General features: G+C 38.2%; 2 protein-coding genes across 2 annotated transcripts in view; both read left to right on the top strand.

Moving 5' to 3' along the window:
- LOC120424033 (5'-3' exoribonuclease 2 homolog) overlaps positions 1-2,782 on the top strand; it is a 62,384-nt gene extending 59,602 nt beyond the window's left edge. Inside the window, exon 4 of the mRNA XM_039588056.2 lies at positions 1,835-2,782. Within this exon, the coding sequence (XP_039443990.1) occupies positions 1,835-2,343 (509 nt within the window). The 3' untranslated portion in view covers positions 2,344-2,782. The remainder of the gene's footprint in view (positions 1-1,834) is intronic.
- A 7,123-nt stretch (positions 2,783-9,905) lies between these two features.
- Positions 9,906-10,691, top strand: LOC120424052 (uncharacterized). Its single transcript, XM_039588074.2, has 2 exons — positions 9,906-10,227; positions 10,280-10,691. The coding sequence occupies exons 1-2, from the start codon at positions 9,966-9,968 to the stop codon at positions 10,378-10,380; spliced, it is 363 nt and encodes a 120-aa protein (XP_039444008.1). The 5' UTR covers positions 9,906-9,965; the 3' UTR covers positions 10,381-10,691.
- Positions 10,692-20,593: the final 9,902 nt, after the last annotated feature.

The raw sequence follows: 20,593 nt of genomic DNA, 5'->3' as shown, positions 1-20,593 counted from the left end.
GTAAACCATAGTTGAAAGGAACTCCAAAACTCTATTAGGTTATAAGAAACATAAAATTGTAAATTGATTATTTACTAATAAACACTAATTGAATTGAAAAAAAAAATACATAATTTAAAAATGTTCTATTCAGTTAAGTTAGTTTTAAATTTTGAACATTTATGTTCAAGTTACATTAAATATAGGTGGTTGATTATTATTTATTTCAAAAATACTTAAAAATGATCTATTCCACAACTTTTTAATTTAATTAAGTCGTTTTGAACCAAATTACTGATTTCTTTTAATATTCATTCAAATTTGATAATCAAAATAAATGCATCTTCAACCAAAACAAATACAAATCATTGTAAAAATCGCTGAAAAAATTAGCCACCCGCTGCTCCGGGACTTCTCGAGCATCTATCTTGGCTACTCAACGGATCCCCGATGAACTTTTTCTTCGCTGAATGAACTCGAAGGCTAATTTAGCTTTAGCTTTGCTACCCGCGGTGCGAAAGTTGGAGTGCAAACATGTCGGGAGCAAATCGGATGAACTCTTTCAAAATTTTGAAAATGATATTTTATTGATGTAAACAAACAATTTGGACATATAATGCTATTGGAAGCATGTTCTATCATGATAGAATGTATTTTTATTGATTTCAATCAACAAAACGGCTAGAATTTGAAAATGAATAATTTAGATCCCCGCGGTGGGCTTGATTAGGTAGTCAAATTAGCTCCCTGCGGTGCGAAAACGTGTATTAGCTACGGAGCAAAGCTAAAACTGGGGATCCAACCGATAGGTTTGCCACGCAATTAGATCTCTGCGGTGGAGATGCCCTCATAGTCTTCTTTTTTCACACCGGCCGTCAATTATGCATTCACTTAGGGAGCGTCCTTTTATTTCGTAACAGTAATTTTTTTGTAAATTTGTATGGGAATGTTGTTACGAGGGGGTAGGGGGCCCAATTATAAATAAAAATTGCGTAACGTAATAAAAGCACGCTTCCTTATACAGTCACTAATGCCCTGTGTCAATTGTCATATAAAACGGTAAAAAAAACACGATTAAAAACCAATTCTGATCACTTTGTTTCATTTTAATGCAGAAAAATAAAATAAAATGACAAGAAAACATTTGCGATGGATCAACTCCAGTTAGAATGAGCTGTCAAGTAGAATGCTTCAATCTTGGCTTCAATTCAATTCAATTCAATTCGGGTTTTTTTAGTGAATAATCATAATACAATTAGTAAATTTATGTACATAAAAGAGTTTTGGGGTTCCTTTCAGCTGTGAGTTATTTTATAGTTCAGTTGTAAACTCTTATTAATTTTAACTGAGGACTTAAATTAAAAAAAAAAATATCTGTCAAGTAGTAAGGTTTCTGTTGAGTTAAGTTTAGAAAAAAAAAAATAATTAAAAATCCATTTTAAATCTTTAGCGATCGTACAAAGGGACATTGTTTTCGGAAAATTAGCTTTATCGTTACGAACAATAATATCGCCAATTTAAGCTTAATTAAAGGACCCAATTAGTCCTTCTGTTACTTACTCACTCGTTGACTAACCACCAAGCACCAGGGAGATCTTTACAAATTTTCCCACCGCCGTGCCTTCTGAGTGGCAGTGTTATAAGAAGGACGCGATTGAGTAAAACAAGAACAAAAAAACAGATTTCTCTTTTCTCAAACAACTCGCAGCACTGATTGTTTTGAAAATTGCAATCAGAATGTATGTTTTTTTAAAAATATTTTAAGCTTTGTTGAATGACAAAACAAATATTTTCATAACTTCAAAGTGAATAGTTAATTTTAACAACATTTCGCCACCTTCTCTTTCATTTACAGATGGCAACAACTCGTACAACAGCTCCTACAACAACTCGAGCTACAACAGCAGCTTCAACTCGTCCTCGGGCAGCAACAGCAACAATTACAACAACTCCGGCAACAACAGCCGCGGCTCCGGTTCTGGAGGCGGCGGCGGTGGCAATCTGAGCGTGTTTGAGCAGCTGAGCAGTCGCATCAACGAGTACCAGCAGCAGGTGATGAGCGACATTTCGCGGGACGCGTCCAGCTCGGGCGTGATGCTGCCGAATCCGTTTGCGAACCAGGTTCGGTACGATTACAATACTGGCGGCGGAGGAGGTAATAACAGGCAGAATAACTATCAGAATAACCGCGGTGGGTACAACAATCAGCGGGGAGGAGGGGGAAGAGGAGGTTATCAGAACAATAACCAGGGTGGGGGAGGAGGTTATGGAGGGCAGAGGTTCAACAACAACGGTCAGGGCGGAGGAGGCAATAGGAACAACTTTGGGGCGAACCGTTTCAACAACAATCGGAGAAATTACTAGAGTTTGCAGTTTTGAAAATTTATGACTGCGCACGGAATTGGTAGCGCAAAAAGATCGCTATATTCCGTGAATTCCACAAATAATAACGAAAAAAACAAAATCATACATTAAACAAAACAAACAAAAAAATATGGAGAAATTTTAAGCCGCCCTCGAAACCCTGCAGAAGTGAGAGTGAGGTGGTTTTGACTAGCCAAGTAGAGCATTGACCTTTTCTATTACTTTTTTTTTCTCTTAGCTCGTAAGGATAGCAGGATTTTTCTAGTAGAGAAAATGATGAAAACAAAAATAACATAAGCGTGTTCAAAACATGAAGCATTGGCGAACAATTACTTAATTGTGTTTTGAATACTTTACTTTTGTGGGAAAAGTAAACTAAATAGAGTGTACTACAAAAAAAAGATAAATATACTGCAACGAAGTTGCTACAAACTTCGAATATCTTTGTTATGTTTATTATCTTCAGAAACATACCGAATTACCTGACATCTGACATCAGTTGAACCTAATAAAGTGATGCAAATAATCGGATTTAGCTAATCCGCTTTCTTGTCAGCAACAAACCGGGTAAATTTTAACCCCTTCCAAGTCTGATCGTGATGTAACGAAATGGTTTTCATCCCTCTTTTGTTGGCTAGCAAATTAGCCTGACCAATGTGATTTGGGAACGAGTTTGATTGGAGGAGGACGGATTTCCTGCCGATTTACAATGAAGTGCAGCAACGAACAGGTGAGTAAGTTGGGTTAACAAGGTTTATGGCTGTCAGTGATTTGCATGGTTGAAGGGATTTTGTAATGTAGTCCAGACTTGATTATCAGAAGTCCTCGAAAAAAATCACCTCTCATAAATAATCACGATAAAATATAACTTTCGATGTCTTATTTTGAATCATTGAGCTAGAATATGACCTCAAAAACACTTGAAAGTGATCTGGGAATTTGTAATCCACGATGGCAGTGATGAAATATGTAAATATTCATTGGGTAGAACTGTCAATAAGAAGAATACATAAATATTGTTTTTCATGATATTTTTATCCGAAGTTATTTTGAAAACTCTGAATAATCAAGACTGAACTTACGATTTGATTTTTTTTTTGAATATTGTTTTGAGAAAACATTGAATCTAGTTTATTTGTTTTACCTGGTCAGGCCATATCATATAACCGAAATGGTTTTGAATAATTTAGTATCAAATTCAATTTTTATAATATCGCCCATACAGGTTTGTTATGGATGGCGCGTTTCGCGCCGATTTGCTGGCTAATTTTGCTCTGGTGCGGATTTCGCGCGGATGGAAATTTTGATAAATAAAATTATTTAGATAAATAGACAGAATTACTTTCAAGTTGTAAAGAAAAAATATAATCAGAGCAGTCACCTCCGTGTACGCACGAGAGCAAGCAGCAGTCAAGTGCTCAGTGCTCTATCGTTTTTTCGAAATTTTCCGCCGTAGTCTACCGTGATTACCCGCGAGTTTGCTCCTGCAGCATGCCAAAGGCCGGCCGTGGCCGTGGCAGTTCGAGTGCGGCCTCGAAAAACCCGCGAAGTTCGTCTACCGGCCGTGTGCAAAAAGGTAAACAAACCAACGCCGTGTCGACCGCCATCGCGCAGGGGAGCGTGAGCGCAGAAGGCATCGATAAAAAGTTACTACATCCTGGATATGCTCCAAGATCACCAGTGCGAACCCGTTCCGGTACTTCCGGAGCCACGACCAACACGTCAACATCCGCCAACATTCCCATCAGGAACGAGTTCCAGATGCTGAGCGACGACGAAGAAAACAACAACAACACCGACGGTAGCAGCACTACCGACGACGACGAATACGATGGACGTGCACGGAAAAAAGTGTCGACGTCAAAAACGAACAATTCTCCAAAGGAACGTAGACCACCTCCAATATATGTTTTGGACACGTTGACGGACGATATTGACGAGTTGCTGGAAGGCCTCGGATATTGTCTGAAAATCGGTAAGTCGTCAGTGCAAGTCTACACATTTGACAGCAAGAACTTCGACCTGGTTGTGGAGAAATTGAAGAGTAAAAACTTCAAGTTCTACACATTCGACCCCGTGCAGAAGACTGCCGTGAAGGTCGTCTTGCAGGGGTACCAAGACCGCCCGATCTCCGACCTAAAGAAGGACCTCTCGGGTGCTGGAATTACGCCGCGTGACATAAAAGTCCTCTCGCGGAAGACAACGGTCACAGGTACACACACACTGTACCTGTTGTACTTCGACCGCGGCACCGTCAAAATTCAAGACCTGCGGAAAACTAAGGCGTTGGACGGTTTTTGGGTAAACTGGCGGTTTTACTCAAAGAACCCGACGGACGCAGCGCAATGCCACCGTTGCCAGAAATTTGGCCACGGCTCGCGGAACTGCAACCTCCCGCCCCGCTGCGTGAAGTGCGGTGAAACACACCTCTCGGAGGCGTGCGCACTGCCGTGCAAGGCGGACTTGGGGGACAAGGCAGAGCAAACCAAGGCGCGCATCAAGTGCGCCAACTGTGGAGGTAACCATACCAGCAACTACCGTGGATGCAGCGCACGGAAAAACTACCTCGAGGAGCAGGAAAAGAGGAAAAAGAAAGCAGCAGCATCCCACCCTCCTCAGCGAAGTACGAGCGTAACCGTGCCAGCTGCTGGTCATCGTACGGTTCCAGCGGACAACCCAGCGTTCCCTCCTGGATGGGGTCGATCGTTCGCCAGCGTGGTCGCTGCCGGTAGCGGCAATGCGGCCCAGCAAGAAGTCACCGGGGAAGATCTCTTTACCCTGCCGGAGTTCTTTGCTCTCGCGGGGGAGATGATGACGCGGTTCCGGACCTGCCGTAACAAAGCGGAGCAATTCCTGGCCCTTGGGGAGCTGATGATCAAGCACATCTATAATTGATTAAATTTTGCTGTGATCTAGTTGTAAGCTTTTTCTATTCCTATCCCCTATCATTAGCAATTGCGTAAGTTTTTTGAAAACTTTTTCTTACTCTTGTTTGTGCATTTAATTAACAGTGATAATTGCTCTAAAACGAATTAAGACGTAACACACAGCTGAAATGAACACAAAAACTCTGTTAGGTTGATAATATGTACAAATTGTAATTTGATTATTCACGAATAAAACCGAATTGAATTGAATTGAATAATCAGAGCAGCAAATGACCAAGAAGGTTAAAGCTGCCAGAAATAAATGAATTAACAACAATATAATCAGGAATTAAGATAGTTTGATTTTTTTCGTTGAGTCCAAAAACTTCGAATACTCAGAAGTTATTACTGAAACGAAATTGAATTTTCTTCCAAAATTTTTTGTGTCAAAAAAATCAAATTATTCGCTCTACAGCATTGCCTTGGCGTTCTCGCTTGCGAGATTCCTACACGAAACTAAGTGTCCGAAGGCTTGATTGTTGAGGCAATTGCAAACCTCTTTTTACACCTTAGGGCTTTTGTTAATTTGATTTGGTTAACCGCGGTGGATTTTCTTGAAATAATTCGAACTGTCAAAAATCCACCAAAGCATCTACCACATTGATCGCACAAAAATCTGTGGTAGAAAAGTATCCACCGGTAGATGCTTTGGTGGATTTTTGACAGTTCGAATTATTTCAAGAAAATCCACCGCGGTTAACCAAATCAAATTAACAAAAGCCCTCTTAGCTTCCATCCACCCCGGGATTCGAACTGACGACCTTTGGATTGTGAGTCCAACTGCCTACCAGCGACTCCACCGAGACAGGACCCAGGGAGACGACTCCTACACCTGGACTGAGCTAACGACATAACCTGTTTAGGTTAGTCCGGGGCCAACATTTACTTCCCGTCCGACAGAAGGCGTGATCAGACAAATCTCGTCTCGAAAAATGCCACCGGAACCTTCTGGGATCAAACCCAGGACGACTGGGTGAGAGGCAACCACGCTTACCCCTACACCACGGGTCCTGGCAAAAAAAAATTGTGTACCTTTTCTTAATAAGAAACGTAAACATAATCTTTAAGAAGTGATAATTTTTTAAAACTCATTGTTGAGGACTTCTTAAGTAAATTTATTACTACACTCAACTTATTTTTTATCATCTGCTTACCGGCTCTGAATATATTTGTTGATAGGGCGTCCAATTTTCCCGGGTTTTGAATTTCTCGGGAAACGGGAAAAATATTTTTGAAATCCCGGGAATTCCCGGGATCCCGGGAAATTTTTAAAACAGTAATAAAATCTATGTTTTCTTTATATTTGACATTTTAAAATCATAGAATTAGCCCAATACTATTCATTGGTGGTTATCTGCACTTAAATCTAAACAAGGATAGCAGTTTTTAGATAGATTGAAAGATTTTTTTTGTTCTTTGTTGTGCTTTGGTTTTTTATCTAATTTCTAATCCAATGTGATTCAAATTAAATAAGTCTATTATAAATACATATTTTTTATATTTTTTATGTGACATGACTGGAAAAGCCTAAAAAATCTTTTTAAATGTCTAAAATAACATATAAAATAAACAAATAAAATTATTCCAGTAAATTTTTAGATAAATTTAGACATTCATGTTTTATATCAAAAAATATTTTACAAATTATCTTAAGGTCATTGCCGCCAACTAGGGAAAATCGGGAATACAGTCGAAATAGGTACAGGAGATTTTAGAGCAATTAATTTGAAAATCGGTGTACTAATTGTTTTTTTCTGTTCCTGTTTCAACCTAAATCAATCAAAAAATTCAAAACATTATGCAAACAAATGACTAAAACAGCTGTTAAAATTCGTTAAACTTGTCTTATTTTGCCAAAGATGTTTCATGAAAAATAATTTAAAATGATATTAAATTTGAAATCATAAATAGTCTTTTAAAAAATAAATAAAATTTAAAAGCAAAAAATTAAAGCTGAATTTCCAGAACAAAATTATATTTTTTTCCAATTTCGGGATTTCCCGGGACAAAAAACAAAAAATCCCGGGATTCGGGAATTCCCGGTTTTGGAAAAATCCCGGGAATTTTGTCCCGGGAATTCCCGGGATGGACGCACTATTTGTTGAGTAATTTTTTAAACTTCACCACTCAATTGTTAACCTTGTGAATCATATTTTAAAGTTATCCCGAAGATATAGACATAAAGATGTAAAAAAAAATTATTGGGGCTTGTTCTAGTGGGCGTACTGAACTCAAATTCTAGTTTCTGTAGCGTCTAAGGCGTCATCCATAAAGTATGTCACGCAAAAATCGGCAAATTTTTTTTTGTTAATAGCTAGATATTTCGGAAACTAATGATTGCAAAACATCTGGACAGGTGTATAATGCATTTTAAAACACTTTTTTCATTAAAATGTTGAAACCATGGCTCCTTATTTCAATTTTTATACTTTTTTATTCTTTGCCCCCCCCCCCTCCCCCCTCGACTTTGGTCAGAGTCAAGGGACATAAACTTCAAAAAATATTTGCAACGGCCTTACGAAACAAAAAAAAAACGGTTTTGTATCTTTTAAAAATTAGAAGACCTGGTATTACATTCAAGTATTAAAAAATCTTGAAAACTGTTTTTCACAGCTTTGTATCTAATAAGTTCAAACCATTACAGCAGTTTTCTTATGAACACCCTGCTTTCAAAGCATCTATTTTTATCAAGCAAGAATTAGCAAAATATTGAAGTTCCAGCTGAAAAAAAATGTGACTTTATAATAAATTATAATGTGATACCGTCATCAGGGGTGACATTGGGTCTTGGGGGTGAGTTTGGGTATACAAAAATGCAGAAATTTGTATGACCCAATCTCACTCCCCATTTCTGTAAAACTTGATCAATTTCAACTCTCTTAGATGCATTCGAAAGGTATTTTGAAGCACTTCAAAATGTGCCATAGACATCCAGGATTGGTTTAACTTTTTCTCATAGCTTTTGCAAATTACTGTTAAAAATAGATTTTTTAAAACCTTAATACCTTTTTTCAACATCCTCCAACACCCATACTCTTATAGGTCAAAAGTTAGGGAATTTCATGGACTATAAGCCTACGGTATTCGCCAATCGCAGTTTTTCTCATAGTTTTTAGATTTTTCTATAACAAACATTTTACAACGTTAGTTTTTGACCTGCAGGCTTCCATAGCGGTATTTTTGGTCTTAATTTTGTCATATTCGGATTTCTCGAAAAATTTCACGTTAGTTAGAAGTATTGGAGTTGTAAATTTGATTGGATAAAAAGCCATTTAGAATGATTTAAAATATTTTTTAAACATTTTGTTGGAATAGGGGTAAAACAGGTTTTCGCCTACTTGATGCAGCATTTGACGTATCGATCACAGGGTAGATAAGATCTATTTCTTTTTTCAGAAATGTTTTATTTAATTATTTTATAAATCAAATTTACAATTCCAATACTTCTAACTAACGTGACATTTTTCGAGGATTCCGAATATGACAAAATTAAGACCAAAAAGTGCCGCTATGGAAGCCTACAGGGCAAAAACTAACGCTGTTAAATGTTTGTTATAGAGAAATCGGAAAACTATGAGAAAAACTGCGATTGGCCAAAAAGTTAAGAGCGAGTCCACGAGCAGGGCATACCCCTTTGTATGGGACGTCGTTTGGACCTCACCAATCTGCCTGAAATTTTCAGGGGTTGTTTGTACATATAAAATTAGCATCTGGCCAAAATATGAACTCTCTAGATCAACGGGAAGTGGGGCAAATCGGGACACAAAGTTTGAAGGTTCAAAAACGTCAAAAATCTTAAAAAGGCTTGACCTTAGGCAAAATTCAATTTATTTTCAAAATTCAAAATGCATCTGAAAAGGCTTAAAAAATGCAACAAAATGAAGGGAGAAGCATCCAAATTGATTAAATCTAAAGGGAGTTATTAGCATTTTAGTGAAAAAATAGCATAATTTTCAAACTCAAATAAAAAAGTGTTCCATCCAGATATCAACTCGGTTCGACCTGCAGCTTGTAGAGGACATTTGGGACTACCATCTAAGACTGAGAACGCTTTGGGTAAGGCAGTTTAACATATTAAATAGACACTTTTACTTTTAGTGAATTTTTTGGTTGTAAATTTTTGCTCGGGGGACCCCTTTGATCCCATTTTCTGGCAGTAATTTTATCATATTCGTGTTCCTGAGACAATTTCACATTAGAAACATGCATGAAAATGTTTATTTTCATCCATTTCAAATTTTGAATTTTGAAAATAAATTGAATTTTGCCTAAGTTATTGCCTTTTTAAGATTTTTGACGTTTTTGAACCTTCAAACTTTGTGTCCCGATTTGCCCCACTTCCCGTTGACCTAGAGAGCTCATATTTTGGCCAGATGCTAGTTTTATATTAACAAACAACCCCTGAAAATTTCAGGCAGATTGGTGAGGTCAATGCGAGATGGGTATGCCCTGCTCGTGGACTGGCTCTTAATACCTTAGGCTTATAGTCCATGAAATTCCCTAACTTTTGACCTATGAGAGTATGGGTGTTGGAGGATGTTGCAAAAAGATATTAAGGTTTTAAAAAAATCTATTTTTAACAGTAATTTGTAAAAGCTTTTTACTTTAAATAATTTCTTATCCCTACCCAAGTAGGCATTGCGTTTCAATCTGCCAAGTTCTTCAAGTTTTGACTTTTGCTCCCATCCATCACCAATGAACTCGACAATCGATCACGCCCCTTCCACCATGAACGACCCGGATCCGTCCCCGTGGGTGCACCTGTGGCAAATGGGCTGCTTATACTACGAGCACGATGACGAATTCCGTCTGAGTTGCAACATTTTTGCATTAGCTGTGATCACTTTTCTGCTGCTTCAACGGTGGACCAGCAAAACCAGGAGTGTTTTTGAAGCTCTGGAATCGAGACTGAACGCGCTGAAGGTGGACATTCGGGAGCACAAGACGAATCTTTGTGGTAAGAATTTGATAAGTTTGTTGCATTTTTTTTTAATATTAGCTTTTTACAGGGTTCCTGAACTTTGCGAGCGTCCAAGGAAGGGCTGCCAGAAGACGAAGTTTCCAAACCATAAATCAATCATGTGGACCGTTAAGCAGTGTGAACAAATGAATAAGTTTAGTATGATTGACTTGAGCACAGAAGCATTTCCGCAACAAAGCCCAGAACTGGGCACTTGAGCCGCTCTAGAGCCCATATATTTTAGCTGCTGCTGCTGTGCTCATGGTTCTGGAAGTCCAAACACATTTGACATTTTAAATGCTGCCTGCCAGATCACACAATTAATAACGCAAAATTCAAAACATATTCGACTTGACGTTTTCTGGGCCCACTCGAGAGCTCCGACAATATGACGTATGTGCCAGATGAACTAAATGTGCCCCCTCTTATTTGAACCGAGTTCGAGGCTCATAGTTTGTGCTTTTGTGTTATTTATGCTTGATTTGCTCCCTGCAGCCAGGAAGCAGTCGTCGGCAGGACCTCGCCGTCATCGTCCTCGTCTATTGGTTTATGGCTTCAGAACCAGCGAGCCAGCCAGCCAGCCGTTCGTCATCGCGTTCCCCCTCTTGCTTTAATAATGGGTATTTCAGCGGGTTTTTTGGTCCTCCTTTTCGTTCTCCCTTCCGCAATGGAACCTCTTTCAATTCATTTGGAGAGGGAGTTTGAGAAGGAGTGGCATATTGGTGGGGTGTGTGAACTGAAGAATTGTTGGCAGCGGGTTGGAGAGCGGGTGAAGCACACGTGTGAGTGCGTGTTTGTGTGTTTGTGTGTTTATGTGTGCGGGTTTTTGAACAAAATTCCAACATATTTAAATCACTAATGAAGCGTGAAGGGGTCGGCGAAGAGAACATGCCAAGTTTCATGGAGGTTAGTTTTAGGGACCTTGTTCAGATGAAGGTAGTTTTTAGTTACGGGGTTTGGTAAAACTAAGTTGTTTGGCCAAACATTGAACAAATTACAAATTTCTGCCTTTTTGTATGACGGTACACAGTCCAAATTTAATTTCGGATAATCGAATCAGGAAAAAAAATTTTGATGCCTTTTTTTATGGTTGAGCTTAGATATGACCCATAAACTACTCTGAAATGATTTAGAATTTTGAAATCTAAGATGGCGGCTAAAATGGCGGCGAAACAGATTAATAAAATGCATTTTTTAAATTTAAAAGGCAATCAAACATTTAAATTTTACTAAAATGAGGTCGCAGAGCTCAAATTAGACGTTGAAAGCAAGAAAAAAAAAATAAAAATGTTTTGGTCATGATTCGATTATCCGAAGTGCCATACAAACCTTCGGATAATCGAAACTTCGGAAAATCGAGTCTAGACTGTACCAAAATTCCGTAGAAAATAATATTTGGACATCGAGAAATGATTTTCTGAAAGATTTTGGGTCTTCGGGAATGATGTTGGTTGTAGATTTAAGGGGTAACATACATGTAAATCGGCAAAAATGTCAGAGGTTGGTTTGAGCACACACTTATACTTTTTTCAAAATTTGTTTTCAGGGCATTAAAATATACCTTTTCATCTATTAACAAAACAAATTTGAAGACATTTGGTAGTAGCATTGCCGAGATATATCTATTTGAAGTTAGCAGTTTCAAAAAACGGGTGCCACAATATCTCAACATTGCTTCGACCAAATCGGCTCAAAATTATGGTTAAGACTCCTTAAACCGGTCCCGTGTGCATTACGAAGGCCGATTTTCAAAAAGTTTATTTTAAAAAAAGATAAAAATATTTTTCTGTTTTTCATATAAAAAAACGCCAGTTTTTTTTATTTTTGTATTTTTTGAAAATTCAAAATTTTAAAATTGGGCTTCGTCATGCACACGGGTTATGTCTTGGAAGTCTTCACCCAAAATTTCAGTCAGTTTGGTCCGTCCCATCACGAGATATCGTGGCACCCGTAAATCAACTTGGTGTTCAGAGAAATACGCTCAGAAAGTTAGACAGTTCGCTTTGCGCATGGCAAAACTCTGAGCTTAAATCGTCTCTAACTCAGTTAAATCATGAAATACCTTCATGAAACTTTCAGGAGTGATTGAAAATCATTTTTTAAGTGGATTAAATAAATTTTCTGTAATATGAAATTTTGTGATTTTCTACATGTATGTAACCCCTTAATACTAGAAAATGGTTACGCCCTAAAACAAACCTACCCAAGTAACCATCCAGCACTAAAACAAAAACTTAATCAGCAATACTTCAGCACTCTAGTGCATGTTAGTCATGTACCGGCACGTGTTAATGCAGATCAGCACTAAGATTGTAGCACTCAGTATTGCTGACTAAAAGCTGCTTAAGTGCCGGTGCTGGCAACTGTGTTCATCATTTTTCTCAAAACTGGCAACAAGGTCTTGCCCACGTAGGAAGAGGGAGTGAGATAGCATGTCTTCATGCAGAACTGTCATCATTTGCTCACTTCATTTATTTGGGTTTGCTGGCTTTAAAAATAATGTAAGTACTAAATTCATATATAAAATCTAACAATTTTACTAAAATGCTATGTATTTTCAGAAAACTTCTTGCTGGTTACTCAACTTACTCCCTGGCTTGGATCTGGATATGAAGAAGATAGTACAGTATATTCAGCGATGGAAATTAGCATATTTTTCCGGGAGACCTGACGACGTCAATCTCGAAATCCGTTTTCAAAAGAACCAGCCGGTGCAGTTGACATGCAGGCCAGGACGTGCCAAGAAAGCCATCATTGGAAAACAAAATCAACTTCAAGAAACCTCTGATACAGTCAAACCTCTTTTTACGCGACCTCTTTTTGCGCGAAATTTTTTTTACGCGGTTTTTTTTACGCGAAGAATTCAAAATAACGCGAACTCAATTTACGCGAAAAATTCAAAATAACGCGATCCGATTTCAAACTGTCGGAAGTCTTAACCATTATGGTCATATCTTCCTGTTCAACGGGGACCACAATCAGGGTTTTTACAATCAGTAGCTTCGGTGACCTACGGATACTCTGCATCATATTGGGATGTTCTGGACAACTAAGAACATCCGGAAGTCACGAATAGAATATCTATCTGTTCAACGGGTGTTTGTACCGGTGTATTCACCATCGATATAGCTTCAGGTAGCTTCAGTGAGCCACGATGGACTCTCTGCGATCTGTTAGAATGTACGAGGTCATCCAGGAACTCCCGGAAGTCATGGCCTGGATATCTACCTGATCATCGGGAATCCATATGGCTATATTAACCATCGGTATAGCTTCAGGTAGCTTCAGTGGACCACGATGGATACTCTGCGGCATGTTGGATTGTTTTGGGTCATCCAGGAACTCCCGGAAGTCATGGCCTGGATATCTACCTGATCAACGGGGGTCTGTATGGCTATATTAACCATCGTAATAATTGCAGGTAGCTTCCGTGACCTACGATGGTTACCTTGCATATCTGTTAGAATGTACTAGGTCATCCAAGAACTCTCGGAAGTTATGGCCTGGATATCTACCTGATCAACGGGGGTCTATATGACTATATTAATCATCGGTATAGCTTCAGATAGCTTCAGTGGACCACGATGGACACTCTGCGGCATGTTGGATTGTTTTGGGTCATCCAGGAACTCCCGGATGTCATGGCCTGGATATCTACCGGATCAACGGGGGTCTATATGGGTGAATTAACCATCGGTATAGCTTCAGATAGCTTCAGTGGAACCCGATGGACATCCTGTGGCATGTTGGATTGTTTTGGGTTAACTAGGAACTCCCGGAAGTCATGGCCAGGATATCTACCTGTTCAACGGGGGTCTGTATGTCCATATTAACCATCGGTATAGCTTCAGATAGCTTCAGTGGACCACGATGGACACTCTGCGGCATGTTGGATTGTTTTGGGTCATCCAGGAACTCCCGGAAGTTATGGCCTGGATATCTAACTGATCAACGGGGGTCTGTATGGTTATATCAACCATCGGTATACCTGCAGGTAGCTTCAGTGGACCACGATGGACAATTTGCGACATGTTAGATTGTGTTGAGACATCCAGGAACTCATCTTCAAATGCGAATGCTAATTCTAATGGGACATTTATGCGTTGATCAGGAAAATATTAAGGCCAGGACTTCCGGGAGTTCCTGGATGACTCAAAACAATCCAACCAGCCACAGAATGCCCATCGTGGTCCATTAAATCTACCTGAAGCTATACCGATGGTAAATGTAGCCATATAGACCCACGTTGATCGGATAGATTCGGGAGTTCCTGAATGACCCAAAAACAATCCAACATGCCACAGAGTGTCCACCGTGGTCCACTGAAGCTACCTGAAGCTATACCGCTGGGTAATATGACCAAACAGACCCCCGTTGATCAGGTAGATATCCAGGCCATGACTTCCGGGAGTTTCTGGATGACCCAAAACAATCCAACATGCCACAGGATGTCCATCGTCGTCCACTGAAGCTATCTGAAGCTATACCGGTGGTTAATTCACCCATATAGACCCCCGTTGATCCGGTAGATATCCAGGCCATGACATCCGGGAGTTCCTGGATGACCCAAAACAATCCAACATGCCGCAGAGTGTCCATCGTGGTCCACTGAAGCTATCTGAAGCTAAACCGATGGTTAATATGGGCATACAGACCCCCGTTGAACAGGTAGATATCCAGGCCATAACTTCCGAGAGTTCTTGGATGACCTAGTACATTCTAACAGATATGCAAGGTAACCATCGTAGGTCACGGAAGCTACCTGCAATTATTACGATGGTGGATACACTGGTACAGATCCTTGTTGAACAGGTAGATAATCAGTTCATTACTTCCGGAAGTTCTTGGATAACCCAGAACATCCCAACCTGCTGTAGAATATACAGCGTAGGTCACTGAAGCTATTTTGAATAACCTGGAATTACATTATTATTATTAAAAAATATAATACTTTATAAAACTAAAAAATACTGAAAACTCTTTTTACGCGACCTATTCAAAATAGCGCGAACTCTTTTTACGCGAAAAATTCAAAATAGCGCGAACTTTTTTTACGCGATTTTTTTTTACGCGAGAACCAAAATTCGCGTAAAAAGAGGTTTGACTGTATAATTGTGTGTTGATGGCTATAATTTCCGGAAACTTCCCGTAATTTTCCTCATGGGTTTGTTTCAAGTGTTTGTAATTTCTTGCGTGTTTTTCTTTTGTGTAAAATAAAAATATGTTTGTTTTATGAACTTCGTTGTTTAATCTATCCAATCTTCAATCAATCAAAATTGCATTAACAAAAAAGCATGATGATCGTTCATGTTGGTGTTAAAATTCAAGTCGATAAGATGCTCCAAAATCACATCAGTGATCCACTTCCAATTTAGGCGAGAGGATACCGGCTCAAGATCTATACCCGGCGATGGCAGCTTGCAACTAATGCACAGTGGTCCAGATCGCAAAATTAAGTGGAAAATGGATTTTTCGAAAAATGGTTAAGTTTTGGAGCTTTGGTGTCTTCAAAAGAGTTGTTGCAAATAGAAAGGGGCAACTTTTGGTTTGGTTGAAAATTAGGGTGGTTCACGATTAGGGTGATTTTGGAAATCTAACTTTACAGGAATATTTTTGGGATTTTTTTTGTCTTCTAGAAAGTTGTTGGGCTTGCCATTTCAAGCAACTTTGTCGAAGACATCAAAATTTTATCTCGTAATCTACGCCTTATATGACCAAATTTATAGAAAGCATCTTAGCAAACCTTCAAAAATCAGTTTTTTGAACGTGGCAATTCAGGGTTAAGTTTTAGAGAAAAGCGATGTTCTGAGCACTTTTAGAGCTCTAAAAAACGAACATTTTTATTTGTTGACATGCCAATTTGGACTTAAGGGTCAAAAGTTACAGTCATTTTAAGGTAAAAAAGATGTAAATTTAAAACTTAAATATCTCGAAATGGCGCAAGCCAAATTTTAAGCACTAGGTTGCATTTGAAAGAGGAGATCTAGCACTACAAACGCTGAAAAAATCTCAGAGGTGTTTTTCTTTAAACTCGAGATATCTTCATTTGAAAAAGTCTAATTTTCAAGGGAAAATCATATGGGACCACCCTAACGAAATTCGAAAAATGTCCAAATATATGTTTTTCCATGTAATTTTGCCCGCTGAATCCGAATCTGCCCTCAGAATTGAGCCAAAGTATCGAAAAATCGAGTTTTGGTCATAATTTGGTCATAAATGATAATTGTACATTGAAACCCAAAAAATGACCAAAACTCGATTTTTCGATACTTTGGCTCAATTCTGAGGGCAGATTCGGATTCAGCGGGCAAAATTACATGGAAAAACATATATTTGGACATTTTTCGAATTTCGTTAGGGTGGTCCCATATGATTTTCCCTTGAAAATTAGACTTTTTCAAATGAAGATATCTCGAGTTTAAAGAAAAACACCTCTGAGATTTTTTCAGCGTTTGTAGTGCTAGATCTCCTCTTTCAAATGCAACCTAGTGCTTAAAATTTGGCTTGCGCCATTTCGAGATATTTAAGTTTTAAATTTGCATCTTTTTTACCTTAAAATGGCTGTAACTTTTGACCCTTAAGTCCAAATTGGCATGTCAACAAATAAAAATGTTCGTTTTTTAGAGCTCTAAAAGTGCTCAGAACATCGCTTTTCTCTAAAACTTAACCCTGAATTGCCACGTTCAAAAAACTGATTTTTGAAGGTTTGCTAAGATGCTTTCTATAAATTTGGTCATATAAGGCGTAGATTACGAGATAAAATTTTGATGTCTTCGACAAAGTTGCTTGAAATGGCAAGCCCAACAACTTTCTAGAAGACAAAAAAAATCCCAAAAATATTCCTGTAAAGTTAGATTTCCAAAATCACCCTAATCGTGAACCACCCTAATTTTCAACCAAACCAAAAGTTGCCCCTTTCTATTTGCAACAACTCTTCTGAAGACACCAAAGCTCCAAAACTTAACCATTTTTCGAAAAATCCATTTTCCACTTAATTTTGCGATCTGGACCACTGTGTAATGGTATCAAATCCCGAACAACTAATTTTCAACAAAAAAATCCAACTCGGTCATCTGTGTCGGTAATCGAGTACAGAGTAAACAAAACAGCTAAACATAGCATGGGGAGCTGGAGGAAAGGGAGAGAGAGCAATATTTTTGCCTCTCTCAACTTTTTGACATTTTCTGCAGGGTTGGGTAACAACAGTAGGGGCCAGCACTAAACCAGCCGAGTAAAGTCCAAACTCGGCCATTGTTCAGCACTGGAGTAGCTATTAGTGCTGTAGTCAAAGCAGTTTAGCTTTTACTTGGAGCTGTAAATGCGCTGTCAGTGCTAAACACTGACCATGTTCAAGTGCTGGATGGTTACTTGGGTAACGTAGCGTTTTTTGTTATTTCGTAACGCAAAATTTGGAATTTCGAACCCTCACCGTTTATCACAAAAACCGGGATATACAGTTGAATCTTTGGTTGTCGATCTTCCCGATCTGAATATTGCACCATTTATCGATAAGTTCTACAGTCTTTTCAAACTGCATTTTCGATGCTCTCCTTTTCTCGATGTCTCTTTTGCTTGAAGACTTTTTCCCTCGTTGGTTTCTAGGATTTAATTTGCCGCAAAAATATTTTCCGTTTGTCAATATTTTTACTTGCTCTTTATTTTTTTCGTTGCAAAACGAAGCGTTCAGAATTTCGATATCCGCGAATCAGAAAATGTAAATATTTTACAGTCCAGACTCGATTATCCGGATAATCGAATCACGATTTTTTTTCGGTATCTAACTTTTGATTGTCGAGCTTAAGTATGACCCCTAAACTACGCTAAAGTGATTGAAAATTTAACATTCCAAAATGGCGACCAATATGGCGGTTACGAAATATTGAAAAAAAGCATTTTATTATTTAATAGGCAATCAACAATTCAAATTTGACTAAAATGTAGTCGCAGAACTCGAATTTAATGTTTAAAACAAGAAAAAAAAACGATTTTTTTTCATGATTTGATTATCTGAAGTCCCATACAATCCTTCGGATAATCGAAACTTCGGATAATCGAAACTTCGGATAATCGAAACTTCGGATAATCGAGTCTGGACTGTACTGCTAAAATGCAATTCCGAACATGACATTTATTGATTTTTTCATCAAATTGTTATTAAATATTAATTATTTACTCTTTACCATTATTTTATAGATTTTAAAGTGTAAAAGTAAAAGTTTTACAAATATCGACCAGTATATTCCGACCAAGTGACCGAGCCACGTAGCCCAGTGGTAACGCTTCCACCTCGTAAGCGGTAGATCGGGGTTCAAATCCCAGCTCGGACCAACACAACTGGTGATCTTTTCGCTTCTGGATTCGATTGCTTAGTAAAGGGAAGGTAGTGTATCGTCACAAACTGGACCTTATCAAGACACCCTAGGAAGACAACCTACGGAATGTTAACATTAACCTTAACATTTTAACATTAAGTTGATTAAATAAACTGTCACTGAATCCGCTTTGTAAATCCCAGCCCCGATACTCTTCACGGCTGTTCCCCTCAGGAACAGGGGAAGATTTACTTTTACTTTATTCCGACCAAGAGCAGAAATGAAAGCAATTTCTAGAGTTTTTTTTTTTGGAAATGTCCTATAAGCTACACTCAAACCCCGATGGTTTGGCACCAACTGTTGTCAAACGAACGGGTCACTTTTTAGTTTTTTTTTTTTTTTTTTTTTTTTTTTTTTTTTTTTTTTTTTTTTTTTTTTTTTTTTTTTTTTTTTTTTTTTGAATTAAATATACTTTATTGAATCTTTCTTATAATAATTACATTTGGTTTACATAATAAGTGGTCAGCTGTGGCTCTTCAGCTTTAATTTGCTTTTCGTGATTTAAACACTGTTCATTTCCATAACTTTAAAAATATATGATTTATCATTTTTGTAACACTAGGTACAATGAGGAAAAAAAAAAATGTTAAGAAAACATAACCTAACCTAAAACTAACTTAAACTTACAATAAACTAAACCAATCCTTGAATCAAGGGGTATTCAGAAATAGCACATTTTTCCCTGAATTTCAAACATTTTTCTTGAATCTTCTGATCCAACATTTTTACTTCTGCTAATTCATGAACCTCACTTGATCTTGTCCAGCCAGGAACATTCAAAACCATTTTGAGTACCTTGTTTTGGACACGCTGGAGCTTCAATTTATGAGTTCTAGCGCAACACTCCCAAACAGGTACTGCATACTCAATAACGGGGTAAATTATTTGTTTGTAAACTGCTAGCTTATTTTTCAAAGAAAGCTTTGATTTTCTGTTAATTAAAGGGTACAAGCACCTGATGAGAATGCTGCACTTGTTCAATATTTTGTCTACATGCTGCCGAAACAAAAGTTTCGAGTCAAGTATGAGACCTAAGTAGACAACTTCCTTTGACCAGGGTATCGAAACATCATTCATTTTTATCAAAACATCATCCTTTGGGACAAATCTGGCCGATTTGGAAAGAGGAAAAATGATGGTTTGAGTTTTTGCTGCATTTATACGAATTTTCCAGTCGCCAAAGTATTCGGAAAGAACGTCAAGACCCTTCTGAAGACGGCCAACTAAATATCTGGTTATTTTACCCTTATAAATAACGGCAGTGTCATCAGCAAAAAGTGACAACACACCATTACCAGGAAGAGTAGGCAAATCAGATGTAAAAATATTGTACAGAAGTGGGCCAAGAATACTTCCTTGGGGAACCCCAGCATCAATGTTGAATAATCCAGAAGCAATCCCATTCAGAAAAACCCTGAACGATCTCTCCGAAAGATAGTGCTGGATAATTTTGATAAGATACATTGGAAAACCGTACAAATACAGTTTATGTATCAAACCATCATGCCAAACATTGTCAAAAGCCTTCTCAACATCCAACAAAGCCATAGCAGTTGATTTAGACTCAAGCTTGTTCTGCTTGATGATTTTGGTTACTCTCGTAAGCTGATGAGCAGCATTATGTCCCTTACGGAAGCCAAACTGCTCATTCAAAATTATATTATTATCGTTGGTAAAATCCAAAAGCCTTGAATAGATGACCTTCTCAAAGAGTTTGGACAGACTACTCAAAAGACTAATGGGACGATAACTTGTTGGCGATGTTGGATCTTTTTGAGGCTTCAAAATTGGTATGACTTTGCCCAGTTTCCAATTGGTGGGGAAGTAACCAAGTTGCAAACATTTATTGAAAATATTGGCTAGATGTTGAAAGAACTGATCACTCTGTTTTTTCAACACTAGATTAAAGATGTTATCAAAGCCAGGAGCTTTCATATTTTTCATTTGTTTTACTGCAACTTTGACTTCCTCACCAGAAACATGGGAATCTG

The sequence above is a fragment of the Culex pipiens genome, chromosome 1, assembly GCF_016801865.2.
Source record: "Culex pipiens pallens isolate TS chromosome 1, TS_CPP_V2, whole genome shotgun sequence".
In the NCBI taxonomy this organism is placed as follows: domain Eukaryota; kingdom Metazoa; phylum Arthropoda; class Insecta; order Diptera; family Culicidae; genus Culex; species Culex pipiens.
The sequence above is the reverse complement of the archived record's forward strand: the minus strand, read 5'-3'. Positions and strand labels throughout refer to the sequence as shown.

Bases quoted from the DNA above. Each gene is read 5' to 3' on its own strand.
- LOC120424052 (XM_039588074.2), top strand. From the start codon at position 9,966: ATGAACTCGACAATCGATCACGCCCCTTCCACCATGAACGACCCGGAT. The intron at 10,228-10,279 runs GTAAGAATTTGA...AGCTTTTTACAG, and splicing joins GCACAAGACGAATCTTTGTG to GGTTCCTGAACTTTGCGAGC.